Here is a 20,623-nt window from a genome sequence, read left to right on the forward strand (position 1 = left end):
CCGTGAGATGCAGGGGTGCCATTATCCATCATAGGCAAGGAGTGTCTATGAGGCTGTGGGAGAAGAATGTCCCAGGTGTCCAAGGAGCAGGTAGGAAGCCTAGATGTGAAGTCCAGGATGTAGCTGGTTGACTGTGAGAGGCTTGGGGCCGAAGGGGCGGGAGGAGGGCTCCCTGCAGACTTCCAATTGCTTTTAAATAAATCAGGTCTTTCTGTCTGTTGGTGGCTGATCTGTGCTCCCGGGTGGCTAAACGAGCAGGACGGTTACGTGTGGGAGACTACAAATTAGAGCTTTGTCATTATTTTTGAAATACTGTAATGAAAAAAAATTACTTGAATTTGAAATTAATTCACATTATCAGAAATCTCAACTTTACATTTACCATGTTTAGAGCTTTTTTTACTTTTTTTTTTATTTGAGAGAGAGAGTGAGCAAGCAAGCAAGCCAGGGGAGAGCAGAGGGAAAGAGAAGAGGCTTCCTTACTGAGCCAGCAAGCTGCACGCAGGGCCCTGGGATCATGACCTGAGCCAAAGTCAAGTCAGATGCTTAATCGATTGAGCCACCCAGGTTCCCCTAGAGCTGTTAGATTAAAGTATAATTTCAGCAGCATAAATTTTTGAATGGTTGTGAAAAAAAAAGTTTGCAAATTACCTTTTTGTAGAGTGTTTCTCATTGGTGGCAATATTAAAAGTTTGGAGAGGTTATCAGTTAAAACAAGATTTTATTTGAAAGTTCTATACAAATTTAGTATTTCCCCCAATCCTCTGCAATTTTGTCTCATCAATTATATAATAAACAAAACAATGATGTTTCCCCTGCAGTTTTTTCCGGTTTACACTAGTATGCTGTACAATATTTTCTGTATGTGTCAGGACATGATAAAGGTTGGGAAGCACTGATACAATGTAGTTTGATGCTTGCATATTATTCACCCCTGCTTGTGTGTTACTCCCTTAGCACCACTTTATGTTACTGACTTCATAAAGATCCCATCTGATGCATGCCACAAGCCCCCAGCCAGTTAGTTTCTGAATCTGTGCATTTAGCCATAAGCACACTGTCCTTCCCCAAGACCCAACGCCACTAACTCCATACGTCTTTATTCCTAGGGTGGTAGGGGAAATGGGGAAATGTTTTTAGCTATGTAAAACTCATACAGTTTAGTAAGCTATGTGTTGAAGGGTTTTTATTTAATACAGTTATTCAAAGATGATCTTGTAGAGATTTCTGAGCTGTTAGGCCAACATTTAAATCTTTTAGTGAAGAATCAGTTTTAGATAACCAAGTCCAATCTCTAATGTTGCAGATGAGGAACCTGAATGTCAAGGGAGAGTTGGCTTCTGAAAGATTAGAGTCAGAGCTTAGAGTCTACTAAAACAGATGCTGAGCCTCCCCGTTTAGAGCTTTACTGTACCAACCTTCATTTATATGCTTGTCATATACGTTAATAGACTTTCTTTTTTCATACATTTTGGGTACTATTTTTGTATTTTAAGTACATAAACATGTTGATTCACTCAAAAGACTGAGATATGCTCAGGAAACAAGGAAGCAGTAGGTTTAATGACAACTGCTTGTGAACAGATTATTCCAAGATGAGGCAGTGTCTGGAAGAAGAGTCAGTGTCTGGAATGATTAAGGAAAAATAAATGAAGGAATAGAGCCATTTTCTATCTCATAAATGACAGCTGTTTGTCTCAACAACCAAGAATAGAGATTACAAAGCCAAACTAAAGCAAAATAGGGGTTCATGAACTGTTTAATACTGGTATAGTGAAGTATTTTTATATCTAGTATAGGAATTGTAAAAAGTTCTCATAGTCTATAAATTGTGTTCTACACTGTATCAATCATGTTCTAAATACATAATGCACTTGGGGTTTGTGCTAACCAGTGTACCTTTTGCTTTTAAGCTTGTATTTTGCCAAAGTTAGTTAAAATTAAAACCCTTCAAACTATTTAACCTAAGACTTAAAACAAGATTTATTTGTTTGAGAGAGAGATAGAGTGAGCGAGTGAACAGGGGGAGGGGAAGAGGGAGAGAGAAGTGTGAGTGTGGAGCCTGACTCAGGGCTCGATCTCATGACCCTGAGATCACAACGTGAGCTGAAACCAAGAGTCGGATGTTTAACTGACTGTGCCACCCAGGCGCCCCTAACCTAAGACTTTCTATGAAATATCCCAAACTGAAGATTTGCCGCACCAGACTACAATAGTAGCTAACATGATTACACATGATACAAGGATTTTTACAGTTTTTAACACTAAAAGTTTTCATGCTTTGTATACAATAAAATATATTACAATGATCACTTTTTAATGCTTTATTCATTGATTAAAAGAATATACATTTAACATAAACCATACAACATCAGTCATCAGGTCAAACATTCAGCTGGTTTCCTTACAGTTTCTGTCAGGATTTATTTTATCTGATCACATTTATAAGATAAAATCTCACCACATCTGGCATTTACACACACTGTGCCAGTGGATTCACACTACTGATGTACATATAAAATCCTCATGGTATGTGCTCACTGGAGACAAAACAGTGCACACCTGTCAAAAGGTCATTTTAATATAAGATGGTAAAACCATTTGTAAAATACATATAAACTTTTTCCATAAATAGAATCATATCTGGACATCTGTTGCATAAATTGTGTTTCCAAAGCTTACAATAGAGCAGCCAGGTCTCAGCACTGCTGGGCACCCACGTTGGCTACTTACTTTATTATTGCAGACTGTCCTTTAACATTAAATGCACAACATTCGTACCACTTAAAACTGGGGTCAGGTGGAAGTCTCACAGAGACCACGTCTGTACCGCGGTTGCCCTGAAACAGTTAAGTCGGCTTTTAAAGCCTCTCAGATATAACAAGGTTTTAAAACATACTTCATGGAATGTTCTTCATGTATCATAGCAGCTCATACCTGTGATAGAACAAGCTTTCAGTTTTTCCTTTCTTTCCTTTACATTCACTATTCACAGTGAAACAGGTGCATGGTTTTTTTTTCTTTTTTTTTGTTTTGTTTTTTCAGAGTTCTGAGGTTGCTGACTGAGCCACAGCACAGCTGTGTACCACAGGTCGAAATTCGACCTTAAATATTACAATCTAGCAGTATCTGGCTGGCCAGAGTGGGCCGGCCCCTGCCAGCATGTGGGCACTTCTTCAGTTAAGTCTATTCTTTGGCAGCTGACACGCGCGCTGACAGAGAAAAATCCAGTGACTTGTTGCTAGGAATTTCACGACTAATGTTTGTTTGCAAGCATGTGTGTTTACAACTGTTTTTTGATTTTCTTTTAAGGAGGTTTACCCTGGAATATAGTTTCTTCCTCCACTATTTGAAATCTGGGCTAAAAAGCTAACTTGAATGTATAATGTAATTGATAAATAAAATTATGTCAGATATAGTTTTAAAAAAGTCTAATAATTTGAATATTCATGTTTATGTAAATGTATTTTTTTTAAAAAGGATTAAGCAGTGTTCTAACCTAGTACTATACAAAATTCAGAATGGTAATTGGTGATATCAACTATTATATATGTAATGAAAGTAAAAGTCTTGGCTTTTCTGTTAACGAGAACTCATTTGGGATCATACTATCCTCCCTTCTTCCATTTCAATTAAAAATTAATGAAATGCTATCAGGATGCATGAATGCGGTGCATTGCATACAAATCCACCAGGCTATGGATATATATCTATATGTATAAAAATATTTTGGCTCCTGAGCTCTGAACTCTGACACACAAAGAATAAAAACATCAAAAGGCAGAGTAACTCAGTGAAAAATAAAGTTAGCCAGCAACCTCAGACAACCTTCGGTTGTATATCCTTAAGGTATGATAACAAGTCCATTAACCGTGAAAGCCCTACACATTGTCACTTTGAACTTCTAAACCAATACCCGACTACGTTCTTTGATCAAGAAGTAGAATACACATATATAATTCTATAAAGCTAATACTGATTAAACACAGCACAAAGGGATTAATTCACACTACTGGAAAAAAAAAAACATAATAGGACCCTACTTGCATATGTAACCACAGGAATTGTACATTTAAAAAAAAAGCTAAATGTCTTCGCTGAAGCTTTGCATCTCTCTGTAAAAATGACGATTTGGTTCAGTGAAGACACTGAGTGATTCGATGTCCATGACCGCGTGCCAAGGTTGACCCAGGCCCAGGGATACCTGCTCAATTAGGTTATGCACTGGATCCACATCCTGGTCGGCCAGTTCACCTTGGTCAAAATCAATGCTTTCTTCAGTGACTTCAAGTACTTTTAGATCAGAGCCACGAAGACGAGCAATGGCAATGAGGTTGTGCGCCCACACTGTGTAACCTTCAAAATAAAGAGAAGACAAGCACTGTCATTCCCTTGCTTTTTTATTTTGTCCATTTGATAAGTTAGTCTTTTCCACAAGCTTATATTTCACTTAACACTTTGGTCCTTTTCCTTTAAAATTATACTGAGATTGGAAAAGGAAGTATGATTGTTTAGCTCAGAAAACGAAAACAAAAATGAAGTTTGATATTGTTTCTTACAATATCACTGTGGGTGGTGAATTGGTAGGTGCTGTAATCCTTTTCTGGTATCAGTGCATTTAGTAAGACTGAAGCCATTTAAAGTAAAACTTTGTAGCTTTGGATATTGCTGTATCATAAAAACACATTTTTATTTCATATATATGTATCCATTAACAAAACATAGGAAACTTATTTTTAGTTAGTAAAAAATCCTCTCTACCACAATGTTACACAGTCCAAAGTTAAGAAGTGACACTTTAAACTGCTGATTGCCAACAGAAAATATGTAAGGTATAATTATTCTGGAAAGGAATAAAGGGGGGTACAGGGGCTTTAGCTGTATCCAACATCTTATTTCTTAAAAGAAAAAAAAACAAGCTTATATTGGCTGAAATTAACCTTTAAATAACCTGACATTTCTTTATCCTGTAAAAAAAATCTCTATTTTATTACCTTCAGTATTGATCTATCTTTGCTGCTACCTCTGATGACTGGCCAAATTACAATGCAAATCTTGAAAAGCAAGACACACACTTTCCTGCACTGATTCAGGCTAAAAAATTAATTTCAAAAATAAGGAAACCAGCTAATAAAGAGAGCTTAAGACACTCATATAGTCTATCTTGCATTCTGTAAATGTCTTACATATTCTAGGAATGGAAGCAAAATGTTCTTCTAACTTGTCAGAATAGTTAATATTAAGACGAAAAGGTACCAGTAAGAAAAAAAGCATACACCCAATCAATGGAAGCATTGTTTAAAAATATATTATACAAATTAATATGCTAATATCTAGAATCTAGAAGATGAGGCAGCAAGAAAAATCCTACTTTCTCTTCCTTCTGTATTGTGTGTGTGTTTTTTTTGTAAGATTTATTTATTTATTCATGAGAGACACAGACTATGGTAGAGGGAGAAGCAGGCTTCTTGCAGGGAGCCCGATGCAGGACTTGATCCCAGATTCTGGGATCATGACCCTAGCTGAAGGCAGGTGCCCAACTGTGGAGCCACCCAGGTGTCCCTTCTGTATTGTGTTTTAAGAGATCTCGTGATTAGAGGAAGAAATACATCTACTGCAAGTACATACATATATTTTCTTAGATAGATAAATTAATTTTAAATGCCATTCTCATGAAATACCATCAATCACATGGTGGAAGCCAGAAGCCAGAGCAGAACACTTAAGAGTAGAAATATGACTTTCTATTTTAAGTGGTATATCTTATTAACATCAAAAAGTATAAAAACCTGCATTTCAACTTGTTATGAGATTACTCACCACTATAAATGTTAGTGCTATCTTTTTTACTGGTTTATAATGTTTTAGATGTAAAATAAATAACAAATTGAACTGAACAAAAATCACCTACCATGAATTGCCAGAAGAGAGAGCTTTGTGCACCTCCATGCTAGTAAAACCAATGGATCTTCATTTCGGTTGTCACTAAGATCTGGAAAACCAGATGTGTCAATCACATCATTCATTAATATAAAATGAGTGAGGAACTTATCATACTGCCTGGATATAAGATCAACAATAGCTCCCGAAACACAAGTGATGTAGCTGTCAAAATGAATCCTCTCTAGTGGTATACTGGGTTTAAGAATCTTTAACATATCTTCACTCTTGATATCAAAGGCCATTATGTAGACCCGAAGGCCGGTGCTCTTTCGTGCCAAGGCTTTCCAATGTTCATCGTTTGGCATGTTGTCCAGAGACTTGTGCATCACGGAAACATTGTGGACCAGGAGAGACAGTCGCTGCAAAGGCACATGGTTGCTATCGGTTAAGACTCTTGCCATTTCAGCTGTGAAGTCACAGAAATCCAGGGCAAGTGAGCGCAGATTCACAAATCGCTCCAGTTCGACTGTGGTGATAAGGGTGCTGTTACCAGGAATATTGTTGTCCAGCAAGCTCAGGTGCTCCATGGTGTTGGCAATAGAGTTTGAGAGAGATGACAGTGATGTTGGGGTTACTATTTCCAGCATAAACCCACAGGACAGCCATTTCAGTTGCCTACTATTACTCAGTATTTCTTCAAACAGTTGCTGAATTCTGTAAGGAAAACACATGCCACAATGATCCCATTAACATTTAGCACTAATCTTTTAGCACTGACTTTTGAAACTAGGCAATGAAATGGCATACAAATGCTGAGATCCATGTTCTCTCAGTTAATTTCAATCCAGCCCACAAGTAATATTATCATATATACCATTAAAATTCACATTAAAATATAATGAATAAACTGTATTAAACACAGAAAAATGTGTTCTTCACCCAAGGAAAGCAGCATTTGCACCATTATGGTAGAAAAAAATTGATGATATACAGTTTATATTACAGTGAAGGTAAGTAGAGAAATTACAGTTTTAAATAGCAATAATTACCCAGCAAATTCTTTGATTCGTCTTAAAGATTTATCATGTGGCATAGCATATTTCATAGTTAAAACATTTCCAATTTACAGGACATAGATTCTTTTTAGAAAAAAATTACTCTTCTGATTGTATCTTACAATTTCTCAGAAAAATTATTAATATAAGCCCCCTTCCACTAACTATAAAACTTACTGTTTAATTTTTTTGCCATCGGGATCCACCTTGTTGAGGTATGTATTTGACAAACTTCCTTGCTGTTGTAGAACACTTATGTCTCCAAAAAGGCTAAACTTCTGGAGGTTCCTACAAGAAAAGTAATTTAAAATGACTGTCTAACTAAATAATATATAAAAATATAAATATTAAAAATAGAAATGTAGAAGGGGGTATCTAGAAAAGTTTCTACCTTATAACTCACTTAGAATCCAATTCAGTACTTTCAGATTGCTTTTTACATACAATGAAAAGCAACATAATACAGGAGAAATAGCAAAAGCTTTACAGAATGAGGACTGAGGTATAAAGCTTAGTTCAGGAACTCAGTATTTTAATGACCATGGAAAAATGTTCATGCATTCTCTGATTTTATTTAGCTGTCTGTATTCTCTTGCATGTAACTGAACTTCTTTGAGATAGTTGTTCTGAATTGTCAGGCAATTTCCTTGAGGTTGGTTACTGGAGCTTTATTAGTTTCCTTTGGTGGTTCCATGTTTGCCTGATTTTTAATGATGTATGTAGCCTTGAATTGGTGTCTGCATTTGGAGGAACAAATACCTCTTCTGATTTTTATAGACAGGTTTCTGTAGGTAAAGATCTCCTCCTATTGGGTCTCTAGACTGATGAGATTGCCTCCAGGACCACAGTCAAGTTGGGCTGAAGCCAGGTCACAAGCTGCTGCTGGGCCCACACTGGGGTCTATGATGTGTAGACCCCATTACCAGACACCTGGACAGGTGTGGATCCTGTCCGGTCTCTTGGTGGACAGGACTGCCTCTGAGTCCTTGGTCAGTAGAGCTGATGCTGGGACAAAGGTCTGCTATTAGGCCTGCAGACAGCTGGCGTGTTACTAGGTGTGTGGGCAGGGGTAGTTCCTGCCAGGGCTCTGGGAGGGCTCCTGTTCTGCCATGGGATGGGCCTCAGGGACGGTAGGAGTGCCCAGGATTGCAGCAGAGAGGGGCTAGAACTGAGTGTTAGGATTGTTTCAGGGTCCACAGCTGGAACCAGATGCTGCAGGCCTGTCTCCGGGTGCACTGACAGGTATGCCATCTGCCGGGTTTCTAGATGTTGCATCAACCATGGCTGAGTGAGGACGGAGTTGGTTCACAGGGCTGCTTCAGGATCCAGTTAGACCAATGTTGGCAGGTCTGCCCTGGGGCACAAATAGGTGTCTCCCAACAGGTTCCTGTGCAAATAGGAATGCTCTTGAATCACACTTGTATACAAAACTGAATTTTGTATTCCCTTGATTAAAAATTCCTAAGGGATCACACCCCTAACTGGCTACAAGAAAAAGGCAAATGGCTTGATAAAATGAGGTCCTTCAAAATATGGTTCAAAAAAGCTACTCTGGGGCTACTTACTAATTTTTAAATGTAGTATCTTTCCCTCTCCTGGTCTGCCTGGTAAACCTCTATTCAGCTTTCTATATCTGAATGCCACATATTCTATTAAAGCCTTTTCTGAGGCAATCCTCTCAGCCTCTGAAGATTTAGCCATTCCATGGGACTTTGTAAAATGCTTTTATTAAACTGTAATATGCTTTACTATGATTTGTTATCTCTCTCATGAGAGAGGTAAACTGTTTCTTATAAGTACCTAGAAATACTTTTTGACACAAAATAGGTTCAATGAGTATTTGCTAAACAAATGAATATTTGGGAAGGTAAGTTCAAGAGTTACCTAAATATAGAAATAGTAATCAAGACCATAATATAAATGAGAACAATAGGAAATAGATACATAAGGGGAGGGGGCCTGGGATAGATTTTGGAAAGATAATCACATCATATGGAGAACTATTTTAAGGGTAATGTTTTTAATCAATTAAAAAAATAAGTTTTCTTCTAGATAGATCTTCTATGTAAAGGGAAATTAAAGATTAGGGGTATTGACAGCTATTCCAAATAATTATGTCCTTCATTACTTTGTTTTTCCTATCAGGAGTTCTTTTATGAAATAGAGAACTAAATCTGCCTTAAAATAAAAGGTTAGCACAACAAAGGGCTTAGAACACTTCTTCATATATTTCCATAGAATAGCAAGGCAATAATACCAGGTGAGTCAGAAAATATTTCACTGTATCTACTACCAAAATGACCCTATAAAAGTATTTAAATTTATTATTTATAAAAAGAGATACTGATAAAACATCTTTTCACAAATAAAAAGACTTTTTATTTGTGTTCCCAGGAGAGATGGGAACAAACCTGAATTATTAATATCATACTAGTAATATTCTTTCTGTCATATTCTAAATCTGCATTACTGAGGAATGTAGCTACTAAATACTTGAAATGTGGCTAGTCAGAACTGAGATGTGCTCTAAGTATAAAAATACATTTAGACAGTACAATAAATATACAATCTCGTTAAGTGTTTTATATTGATCACATATTGAAAAAATAATATTTATTTGGATATATTAGGTTAAAAATATTAAAACTAATTTCATCTTTTTAAAAACTTTTTAATATAGCTACTAGAAAAATTCAAAATACATGTATGGCCTATATTTTTATTGAATAGTGTTGTTCTAAAGAATATAATGTGCATATTTTAGTTTTCTGGCTAGCTTCATTTAAAAACATACTGTCGTCAGCAGAAATATAATTAAGGATATACAGCTAATACTACTGCTTTTATGGTTAAAATATTTAGTAGAAGGCCCACACCATTTTTCAGCTTGCTTTCTGACTAAATGTAACAATATGAACTTTAAGAATCAGTGACTAATTTTTAACTATAAAAAGTTAGGAATTAATTTCAGAAAATGTTATCCATAATTAAAAAAAAGTCCTACAACCCAAGTACATCTTAATTATAAAGCTAATGTATGTTGTACATACATTGCAGAAAACCTACATGATCTTCCTTCATTTTTCCCATTAACTCAAATACAAACCAAATTCATCAACTTTAAAAAAAGTACAAATGATCAAAAGGACAACCATTTTGAATCAATGGAGCAAATAAGCTCACCTTTTTTCACCGTGATTTCATTTCTGACTTTCCATTTACTGTAACTCACTTATCTTGAAGACATCATATTTAACCTTCACTGTCTGTATGTATCTCAGACCTGGAAAAATGCAGGCTTCCAGCTATGACTGATTCAAAAGCAAGTTCTCCCATAGAAGAGAAACAGGAATGGAGAGATACATAGGCAGGGGAAATGAAATTAACCATGGATTATACATTTCCTCTAAATGGCAAGTTTTCTCCACTTATTTACTATAATTAGGTCCATAGAATTTAAGATGACTATGCTGGTGTTTATTTTTTATTTTTCCCAAATATTTCAATCTACATCACTGGTGTCAAGGTCTGGATGTTCCTTTTTTTCCAGCATTTGGTGGTCTCTGCGACAATGGAGAGAGAGAGAGAGATCACCCATGTTCTCCAAGACAGATAATCTATCCTCTCTTTTGTTCTCTAATCTCCTCTTTTTCTACTCCTTCAATCCAGTTAGTCCAAAAACTTCCTTAAGAATTATCAGAGACTACTACTTACCAAGGTGCCACAAGTGGAACTGGGAGTTCATTTAATGAATTGTGGTTTTAATTTTGCTGTACTATATGTGGTAAATAAAGAAGATGTCCTAGTGATGGAATATAAAAGTTCTCATAGATTAAAAAAAAAAAAACAAAAGCAGAAAAATTGTCTTTCACAATCATGGCTAATAGCCAAGACTATTAACAAAAAATTTTGATATTTTGGCAATTCTTGGCATAATGGTAACTATATATCCGTCATAGTTATTAGCACTTAAAAGTAGAATTTAATAAAACATTGCCCCAATTAATGTTTCACAGCTGTTTAGATATACTCAATCTAAAACCAAAGTTTTTTCATCTGTTTTCCTTTTCAATTGTGACTAAGATATTCTTGCAATGTCATTTTCCTAAGCACTTAAATTTTATTGACAAGCAGCACTGAATTTCTTCAGCTACTCAGCAATCTAAAATTCCTAATGATAATTAGACCACAACTCAGTGCTTCTGTATGTGATCAAATAATCTAGATATTACCCAAAAATGAACTTCACAATTCCCATTACAGAATTGTATATGAAAGATTTTGTCCATTCCCATATCACACTTATCCCTCCCCAATCCAATAGCTTTCTCTAGCTGGAATCTATTTACCAGGTAATGTTCATTGCCAAGCTCACAGCATTAAGTAATGATGCTCAAAAATATTAAATATTATATTTTCTTGGCACAAATCATTTAAATATTTATAATTCTTTTTCATATACTATACACACTGGTCTGAATGAAATAGTGTCACTTAGACAATCAACATAAACCACATTATCATCAGCAAGAATAATATTATTCATGTTTTTAAAGGGTTGCTCTGGAGAAATAAAGTTGGTGTTGAAAGAGCATTGCATGAGAAAATAAGTGTCCAAAATGCAAAATCCACTGACTACAGTTTTTTTGTGTGAAATAAAATAGTTTTTATTTAAAAAGACAAAAACCTATCACATTAGCAACACCTAATTTTTTCTAAACATGATGATACTTTAGTTATCTGCAATCTTACCCACAAAAGTAGGTAAGAGGTCAAGCAAAATTAAGTACATTTATGTGAGGACTAAAACCTAATTTATTTTGGGCCTAGAGTGCTGTTTGTCAATTTTGTTGGTAAGCTTTCATATTCTAAAAGAACTTTTCTATCAGAAATGCCACATTTCAATCAATCCAACTCACAGCTGTCAACCTCCACCACCACAACAAAAATGTTATAAAGAATTTCCCAGTCTAGGTGGAAATAAAAACGCTTTACTTTAGAAATTTTATTATACTCAAAAAATCCTAGCCATATATTTTCTCTACAAAAATGTTAGATTGTCTACTGTCTCTTCTCAGTTAACCCCTTAAAGAAAATAAGGCCTCTTAAATTAGGTACTTAAGGTGGTTTTTATGTTGTTGTTTTGGTATTGTTCACATTAGCTCACAGGGTAATCTTAATTTAGGATTTTTAGGAGACAGCTTACTTTTGTATTTTCAGGCTGTATTTTTTGATAAAATCTACATAAATGCCTAGATAAAAATCTAAGCAAATGGGCAAAATAATTTACTTTTTGAATTCTTTCATAGATAACGTGGTATATATGATTTACTTAAAAATGGAAGTCTTAAGTATTTTTTCTCTTTTCAAGAGATTTTATTCATTTATTTGTGAGATTGAGAGCCAAGCATGATTGTAAGCGCACAAGCAGGGGGAGCAGCAGAGGGAGTGGGAGAAGCACATTCCCGTGCTGAGCAGGGAGCCCAATGTGGGCAGTATTTTCTTTCTTTCTTTTTTTCGGGGGGTGGTATTTTCTATTTTTATTTGAGAAAACCATTTTATTTACTGAAGTATAATAAATGTACACTGTTATATGAGTTCCAGGTATACATTAAAATGATTCAACATTTCTATATATTACTTAGTATGCTCATCTCAGTAAGTGTATTCTTAATCTCCTTTATCTATTTCAACCCATCCCCCTTACCCACTTCCCCTCTGGCAACCACCAGTTTTCTCTATTTAAGGTCTGGGTTTTTTTGGTTTTGGTTTGTCTTTTTTACTGTGTTCTTTTGTTGTTTCTTAAATTATACATATTGGTGAAATCATGTGGTATGTGTCTTTCTCTGACTTATTTCACTTAGCATCAGACCCTCTAGCTCCTTCCATATTGTTACAAATGGCTCTCATTCTTTTTTAAGGCTGAGTGTGTGTGTGTGTGTGTGTGTGTCACTTCTTTATCCATTCATCTATTAATGGGGCACTTGAGTTGCTTACATGTCTTGGTTATTGAAAATAATGCGGCAATAAACACAGGAGCACATGTGTCTTTTTGAATTTGTCTTTTCATTTTCTTTTTCTTTTTCATTTTCTTTGGATAAATACCCACTGTTGGAATTACTGGATCATAATATGGTAATTCTATTTTTAACCTTTTAAAGGAACTTCCATGCAACATTACACAAAGGTTCCTTTTTTTTTCCACATGCTCACCAACACTTGTTATTTCTTGTCCTTTTGGATCTAGCCATTCTGACAGAGGTAAGGTGATTATCTCATTGTGGTTTTGATTTGCATTTCCCTAAGGATTAGTGATGTTCAGCATCTTTTCAGGTGTCTATTAGCCACTTACATGTCTTCTTTGGAAAAATGTCTATTCAGGTCTTCTGCCCATTTTTCAATTAAATTATTTGGGGGCTTTTTTGGTGTTGAGTTGAATAAGTTTTTATATTTTGAATATTAACCCTTTATCAGATGTAGCATTTGAGAACCTTCTTCCATTCAGTAGGTTGCCTTTTTGTTTTGTTGATGGTTTCTTTCACTGTGCAAGAGTTGTTGTTTTTTTTTTTCTTTTGTAGTCCCAATAGTTTATCTTTTGTTTCCCTTGCCCGAGAAAATGTATCTTGAAAAATATTTCTATGGCTGATGTCAAAGAAACTACTGCCTTTGTTTTCGTCTATAAATTTTATGGTTTCAGGTCTTATACTTAGGCCTTTAATCCATTTTGAGTTTATTTTTGTGTATGGTGTAAGTAAGTGGTCCTATTTCATTCTTTTGTATGCAGCTGTCCAGCTTTCCCAGCACCACTTGAAGAGACTATCTTTTCCCCATTGCATATTCTTGTCCTGCTTTGCTGAAGATTAACTGACCATAAAATCATGGGCTTATTTCTGGGTTCTTTGTCCTGTTGCATTGATCTTTGTGTCTATTTTTGTGGCAACAGCATACTGTTTGGATTATTATGGCTTTGTAGTATATCTTGAGTTCTGGGATTGTGATACTTCCAGCTTTGTTATTCTTTCTCAAGATTGCTTTGGTTATTCGGGATCTTTTGTAATTCCATACGAATTTTACTATTATTTGTTCTAGTTCTGTGAAAAATATTGTTGGTGTTTTGGTACGGGTTGCATTAAATCTGTAGATTGCTTTGAATAGCATGAATATTTTAACAGTATTGGCTATTTTCTTTTTAATAAAGAGTCTTCTTGGCGTCTGATTAGGAGCCCTTTGCATATGAAAATATTTATAAATGCAAAGAAGTACAACTGAAGTTAAGGGTCATTTGTTTCAGACTCAAGTTGGTAAATGGATGGAAAACTCGTAATTTAAACATGTAAAACATAATTTTTTTATCTATTAATAGTACAGTCATAATTAAATCCTGGCATTTTAAAATCTGATCTTTTTTCTTCAAACAAAACCAACTAATTCTCATATTATAGACTAATGCACAAAGTGTCTGCAATATAAACAATTTTAGGGCTAATAATCCTTTGGGTTATGGAGTTTACTTCTCTGAAACCTGTCAGAAGATGCTTCACTGATATAGTCATCTTTTAGAGCAGAATGTTAAACATATATACATATCTTTTAAAATTTATTTTTAGAGCAATTTTAGATTCATAGCAATATTGATGAGAAAGTACACTTCCCACATACCTTTTATCCCCACACATGTATAACCTCCCCTATTATCAATATCACTCACCAGAATGTACATTTTTTAGGAAGGATGAACCTAATCTGACAAATCATAATCACCCAAAGTTCATAGTCTACCTAGGGCTCCCTCCTGGTGTACATTCTATAGGTTTGGACAAATGTGTAGTGACATATATCCATCATGATGATATTGTACATAATTTTTTCATTGTTCTAAAAATCCTCTGTGCTCTGCCTATTCATCTTTTCTTCTACCTACTCCTGGCAACCACCGATCTTTTTATTGCCTTCACAGTTTTGCCTTTTCCAGAATATCACATAGTTGGAATCATAGCTTTTTCAGATTGCCTTCTTTACTTAGTAATATGCACTTAAGGTTTCTCTACGTCTTTTCATTACTTAGTAGCTCAATTTGTTTTAGTGCTAAATAATAATTCCACTGCCTAGATGTACTAAAGTTAATTTATACATTCACCAACTGAAGGACATCTTGGTTGTTTCCAATGTTTGGCAATTATGAATAAAATTGCTATAACCATCTGTGAGCAGGTTTTTGTGGACATATGATTTCAACTCCTTTTAGTAAATACTAAGTAGGATGATTACTGGATCGTATGGTAAGAGTATGTTTAGTTTGGTAAGAAACTGCCAACTCTTTTTTTCATAACGGTCATACCATTTTGCATTTCTTCTAGTAAAAAGAGTTCCTGTTGTTCCACATCTTTGCCAGTATTTGGTATTGCCAGTATTCTGGATTTGTACCATTGTAGTGCATGACAGGGGTTTGATGATGTAAATAATGAACAAGATATAATATTAGAGGAAAAAGGTACAAAATCACACATAGATTTTTATTCCAGTTTTGCAAAAGATACATCATGTTTGCCAGTGATCTCTGGTGAATTTTTTCTTTTCCTTGTATTTTCAAATATTGTTTTGTAGATATATGCTACTAGGGTATTCACAAGAAATTTGTTTTGAATATAGGTGACACACATTACATTAGGTTCAGGTGTACAACTTAGTGATTTGAAAAGTTTATACATTATGCTATGTTCACCACCTACCTTCTATTCCATTACATCGCTATTACAATATCCTTGACTGTATTCCTTATGCTCCACTTTTTACCCTTATGACTTACTCATTCCATAAATGGAGACCTGTATCTCCTTTTCCCATTCACCCAATTTGCCTAATCCCTTTCCCTCTGGCAGCCATCAGTTTGTTGCGTCTATTTACAGTTCTGATTTAGCCTTTTGTTTCTTTATGCACTTCTTTTAGATTCCATTTATGAGTAGAATCATATGCCATTTCTCTTTCTCAGGCTGACTTCAGTTAGTATAATACCCTTAGGTTCATCCATGTTGTCTCAAATGGCATGATCTCATTCTTTTTTATGACTGTGTAATACTACATTGTGTGTGTGTGTTATCGCATTTTCCTTATCCATTTGTCTACTGGACACTTCTGTTGTTTCCATTTCTTGGCTATTGTAAATAACACTGCAATAAACATGGGAACATATGTCTACATATATCTATAGGCCTTTAGATATATATACATCTATCTACATATCTTCTCTAGGTATATAACCAATAGTGGAATTATTTGGTTATATGGTATTTCTATTTTTAATATTTTGAGGAACTGCTACACTGTTTTCCACAGTGGCTGTACCAATTTAAATTCCCGTCAACTGTGCTAGAGGGTTCCTTTTTCTCCAAATCCTTGCCAACACTTGTTCTTGTCTTTTTGATTTTAGTCATTCTAACAGTTTGATTTGCATTCCCCTAATGATTAGTGATGTTGAACATCTTTTCATGTGTCGGCTATCTGCATTGTCTTTGGAAGAATGTCTATTCAAGTCCTCTGCCCATTTTTTAATTGGATTGTTTTTTCTGGTATTGATTGTATTAAGTTCTTTATATATATTTTGGATACTAACCCCTTATCAGATACATCATTTAGAAATACCTTCTCCCATTCTGTAGATTGTCTTTTTGTTTTCTTGATGTTTGCTGTACAGAAGCTTCTTATTTTTTTATTTTTATTTTTATTTTTTGTACAGAAGCTTTTTAGTTTGATATAGCCCCAATAGTTTATTTTTGCCTTTATTCTCGTGCCTTAGGAGACATATCTAGAAAAATGTTGCTATGGCTGAAGCCAGGAAAATTACTGCTTGTATTCTCTTCTAGAATTTTTATAGTTTTAGGTCTCATATTTAGGTCTTTAATTCATTTTGAGTTTATTTTGTGTATGGTGTAAGAAAGTAGTGTAGTTTCATATTTTTGCATGTAGCTGACCAGTTTTCCCAACATTGTTTGTTTAAAAGACTATCTTTTTCTCATTGGGTATTCTTTCCTGCTTTGTTGAAGATTAATGGAGCATATAATTATGGGTTTACTTATAGATTTTCTATTTTGTTCTATTGATCTAAGTGTCTATTTTTGTACCAGTACCATACTGTTCTACTGCAGCTTTGTATATAACTTGAAGTCTGGAATTATGATACCTGTAACTTAGTTATTCTTTCTCAGGATTGCTTTGACTATTCAGGGTCTCCTATGGTTTGATACAAATTTTAGTATTATTCTAGTTCTGTGAAAAATACTGTTGGTGTTTTGATAGGGATTGCATTAACTCTGAAGATTGCTCTGGGTAATATGAACATGTTGACAATATTAATTCTTCCAATCCATGAGCTTGGAATATCTTTCCAGTTCTTTGAATCTTCTTTAATTTCTTTCATCAGTGTTTATATTATAGTTTTTAGGGTACAGGTGTTTCACTTCTTTGGTTAAGTTTATTCCTATGTATTTTATTTTTTTGCTGTGACTGTAAATGGTATATATACTGTAATGGTATGTGTGTGTGCGTGTATATATATATATATATATGTATGTATATGTATATATATACACACACATATCTTTCTGCAACTTCATTGTTAGTGTAGAAAAATGCTACCAATTTCTGGGTATTGATTTTAAATCCTGCCACTTTACTCCATTCATTTATTACTCCTAGTAATCTTTTGGTGGAATCTTTGGGATTTTCTATGTATAGTATCATGTTGTCTGCAAGTAGTGACAGTTTAACTTGATCTTTACCAATATGGATATCTTAATGCTTTTTCTTGTCTGATTGCTTTGGCTAGGATTTTTAGTACTCTTTTGAAGAACAGTGGTGAGAGTGGACACCCTTATCTTGTTTCTGACCTAGAAAGCTCTCAGTTTTTCACCACCAAGGATGATGCCAATTGTGGGTTTTTCACATATGGCCTTTTTAAATGTTGAGGTATGTCCCCTCTAACACAATTTTGTTGAAAGATGGATGCTGAATCTTGTCAAATGCTTTTTCTGCATCTACTGAAATGATACGACTTTTATCCTTCATTTTGTGCTGTGGTGTATGATGGATGCTTGATTTGCGAATACTGAACTATCCTTGCATCCCAGGAATAAATCCCACCTGAATGTGGTGAATGATCTTTTAAATGTATTTTGTATGCACTTTGCTAATATTTTGCTGAGGATATTTGCACATAGGTTCATCAGGGACACTGGCCTGTAGTTTTTCTGTGGTGTCTGTTTGGGTTTGGTATCAGAGTAATGTTTCATAGAATGCATTTGCAAGTTTTCTTTCCTCTTCTATTTTCTTGAAATAGTTTGAGAATAGGTATTAACTCATTTTTCAATGTCTGGTAGAATTCATCTGTGAATCCACGTGGTCCTGGACTTTTATTCTTTGGTTGTTTTGCAATACTGATTAAATTTAATTACTTGTAATTGGTCTGTTAAAATTAAATTTTTTTTTCTGGTTCAGTTTTGGAAGATTAAATGTTTCTAGGAATTTATCCATTTCTTTTAGGCTGACCAATTTGTTGGCATATAATTGTTTACAGTATTCACTTATAATCCTTTGTATTTCTGTGGTATGGGTTGTTAACTTTTCCTCTTGCATTTATTTTTTTCTCTCATTTCTGATTTTGTGTTCTCTCTCTCTCTCTTAAAAGATTTTATTTATTTGACAGAGAGAGAGAGTGAGCACAAGCAGGGGGAGTGGCAGGCAGAGGGAGAGGGAGAGGGAGCCCAATGCATAGAGAGTTCCTGCAGGGAGCATAATGCAGGGCTGGATCCCAAGGTCCTGGGATCATGACATGAGCCAAAGGCAGATGCTTAGCCAACTGAGCCACCTAGGTGGCCCTCTCTTTCTTTCTTAATGGTTAAAGGTTTGTTAATCATGTTTATCTTTGCAAAGAACTCTTGGTTTTATTAATTTTTTTTTTTTTTTTGGTCTCTATGTCATTTACTTCTGCCCTGATCTTTATTATTTCCTTTCTTCTACTCATCCTGGGTTTTGTTCTTCTCTTTCTAGTTCCTTTAGGCCTAATACTGATTATTTGAGTTTCTTGTTTCTTATTCCTTAGGCCTGTATTGCTATATATTTCCCTCTTAGAACTGCTTTTGATGTGTCCCAGAGATTTTGGATCATTGTGTTTTCATTTGTCATCATGTAATTTTTTATTTCTTTGATTGCTTCATTGACCTATTGGTTGTTTAGTGTCATGTTGTTTCATCTCCACGTGTTTGTAGTTTTCCCTGTTTTTTTTTTTCCCTTGCGATTCATTTCTAGGTTTACATTGATGTGTAGGAAAAAAAGTATGGTATGATTTCAATTTTCTTAAATTTATTGAGGTTTGTTTTATGGCCTAATATGTGATCTGTTTTGGAGAATGTTCCATTTACACCTGAAAAGAATGTGTATTCTGTTGTTTTTGGATGGAATATTCTGTATGTATCTGTTATAACCAGCTGGTCCAATATGTCATTTAAAGACATTGCTTCCTTATAGGGGTTCCTAGGTGGTGCAGTTGGTTACGCATCCAACCCCTGATTTCAGCTCAGGTTGTGATCTCAGAGTTGTGAGATCAAACTCCATGTCAGGCTCTGCATTCAGCATGGAGTCTGCTTGAGATTCTCTCTCATGGGGTACCTGGATGGCTCAGTCAGTTAAGCATCTGCCTTTGGCTCAGGTCATGATCCTAGAGTCCTGGGATCAAGCCCCGCATCAGGCTGTCTTCTCAGTGAGGAATCTGTTTTCCTTCTGCCCTGCACCCTGCTCATTCTCTCTCTCTCAAAAAAAAAAATCTTAAAAAAGATTTTCTCCTTCTTCCGCTCATGAATGTTCTCTCTCTAAAATACATAAACTTTTAAAACAAATCAAAACAAAAACAAAGACATTGTTTCCTTACTGATTTTCTGTCTGAATTATCCATCCATTGATATAAGTAGAGTATTAATGTCCTCTACTGTAACTGTATTACCATCAATTTCTCTATGTCCATTAATATTTGCTTTATGTATTTAGGTGCTCCAGTATCAGGTGGGCACAGATATTTACAGTTATATCTTCTTGATGGACTGACTCCATTAGTATTATGTAATGCCCTTCTTTGTTACAGTCTGTTTAAAAGTCCATTTTGTCTGATAGAAGTATTATAATCCCAGCTTTTTTTTTTTTAAAAAAACTTTCTTTTACATAGTGTATGTTTCCTGTCCCTTCACTTTTAGTCTGTAGGCATCATTAAGTCTGAGATGAGTCTCTTACAGGTAGCATATATATGGGTCTTACTTTTTTAATCTACTCTTTTGATCAGAGCATTAGGCCATTTACATTTAAAGTAATTATTGATAGGTACGTACTTATTGCTATTTGAAAATTTTGTTTGTTGGTTGTTTTTGTAGTTCTTCTTTGTTCCTTTCTTCTTCTCTTGCTCTGTGATCAATTAGTATCTACAGTGTTTTATTTGGCTTTATTTCTCTTTTCTTTTGGTGTATCTATCACGGGTTTTGGGTTTGTGGTTACCATGAGGTTCATATATGTCACCCAAAGTATATAGCAGTCCATATTAATTTGATGGTCCTTAAGTTCAAATACATTCTTTAGAAAAAAAATTTTTTTTCTTTTTCTCCTTCTTTTCCCTTTTTAGTCCCTTCTCCACTTTTGTGTATATGTTG

General features: G+C 34.9%; 1 protein-coding gene across 1 annotated transcript in view; it reads right to left on the reverse strand.

Moving 5' to 3' along the window:
• Positions 1-2,309: 2,309 nt before the first annotated feature.
• The window catches only part of FBXO33 (F-box protein 33), a 32,334-nt gene continuing 14,020 nt past the window's right edge, over positions 2,310-20,623 (reverse strand). The window contains exons 2-4 of the mRNA XM_072838410.1: positions 7,116-7,226; positions 5,912-6,597; positions 2,310-4,356 (exon numbers count right to left, since the gene is read on the reverse strand). Of these exons, the coding sequence (XP_072694511.1) occupies positions 4,085-4,356; positions 5,912-6,597; positions 7,116-7,226 (1,069 nt within the window). The 3' untranslated portion in view covers positions 2,310-4,084. The remainder of the gene's footprint in view (positions 4,357-5,911; positions 6,598-7,115; positions 7,227-20,623) is intronic.

The sequence above is a fragment of the Canis lupus genome, chromosome 9 (genome assembly GCF_048164855.1).
Source record: "Canis lupus baileyi chromosome 9, mCanLup2.hap1, whole genome shotgun sequence".
NCBI lineage: Eukaryota > Metazoa > Chordata > Mammalia > Carnivora > Canidae > Canis > Canis lupus.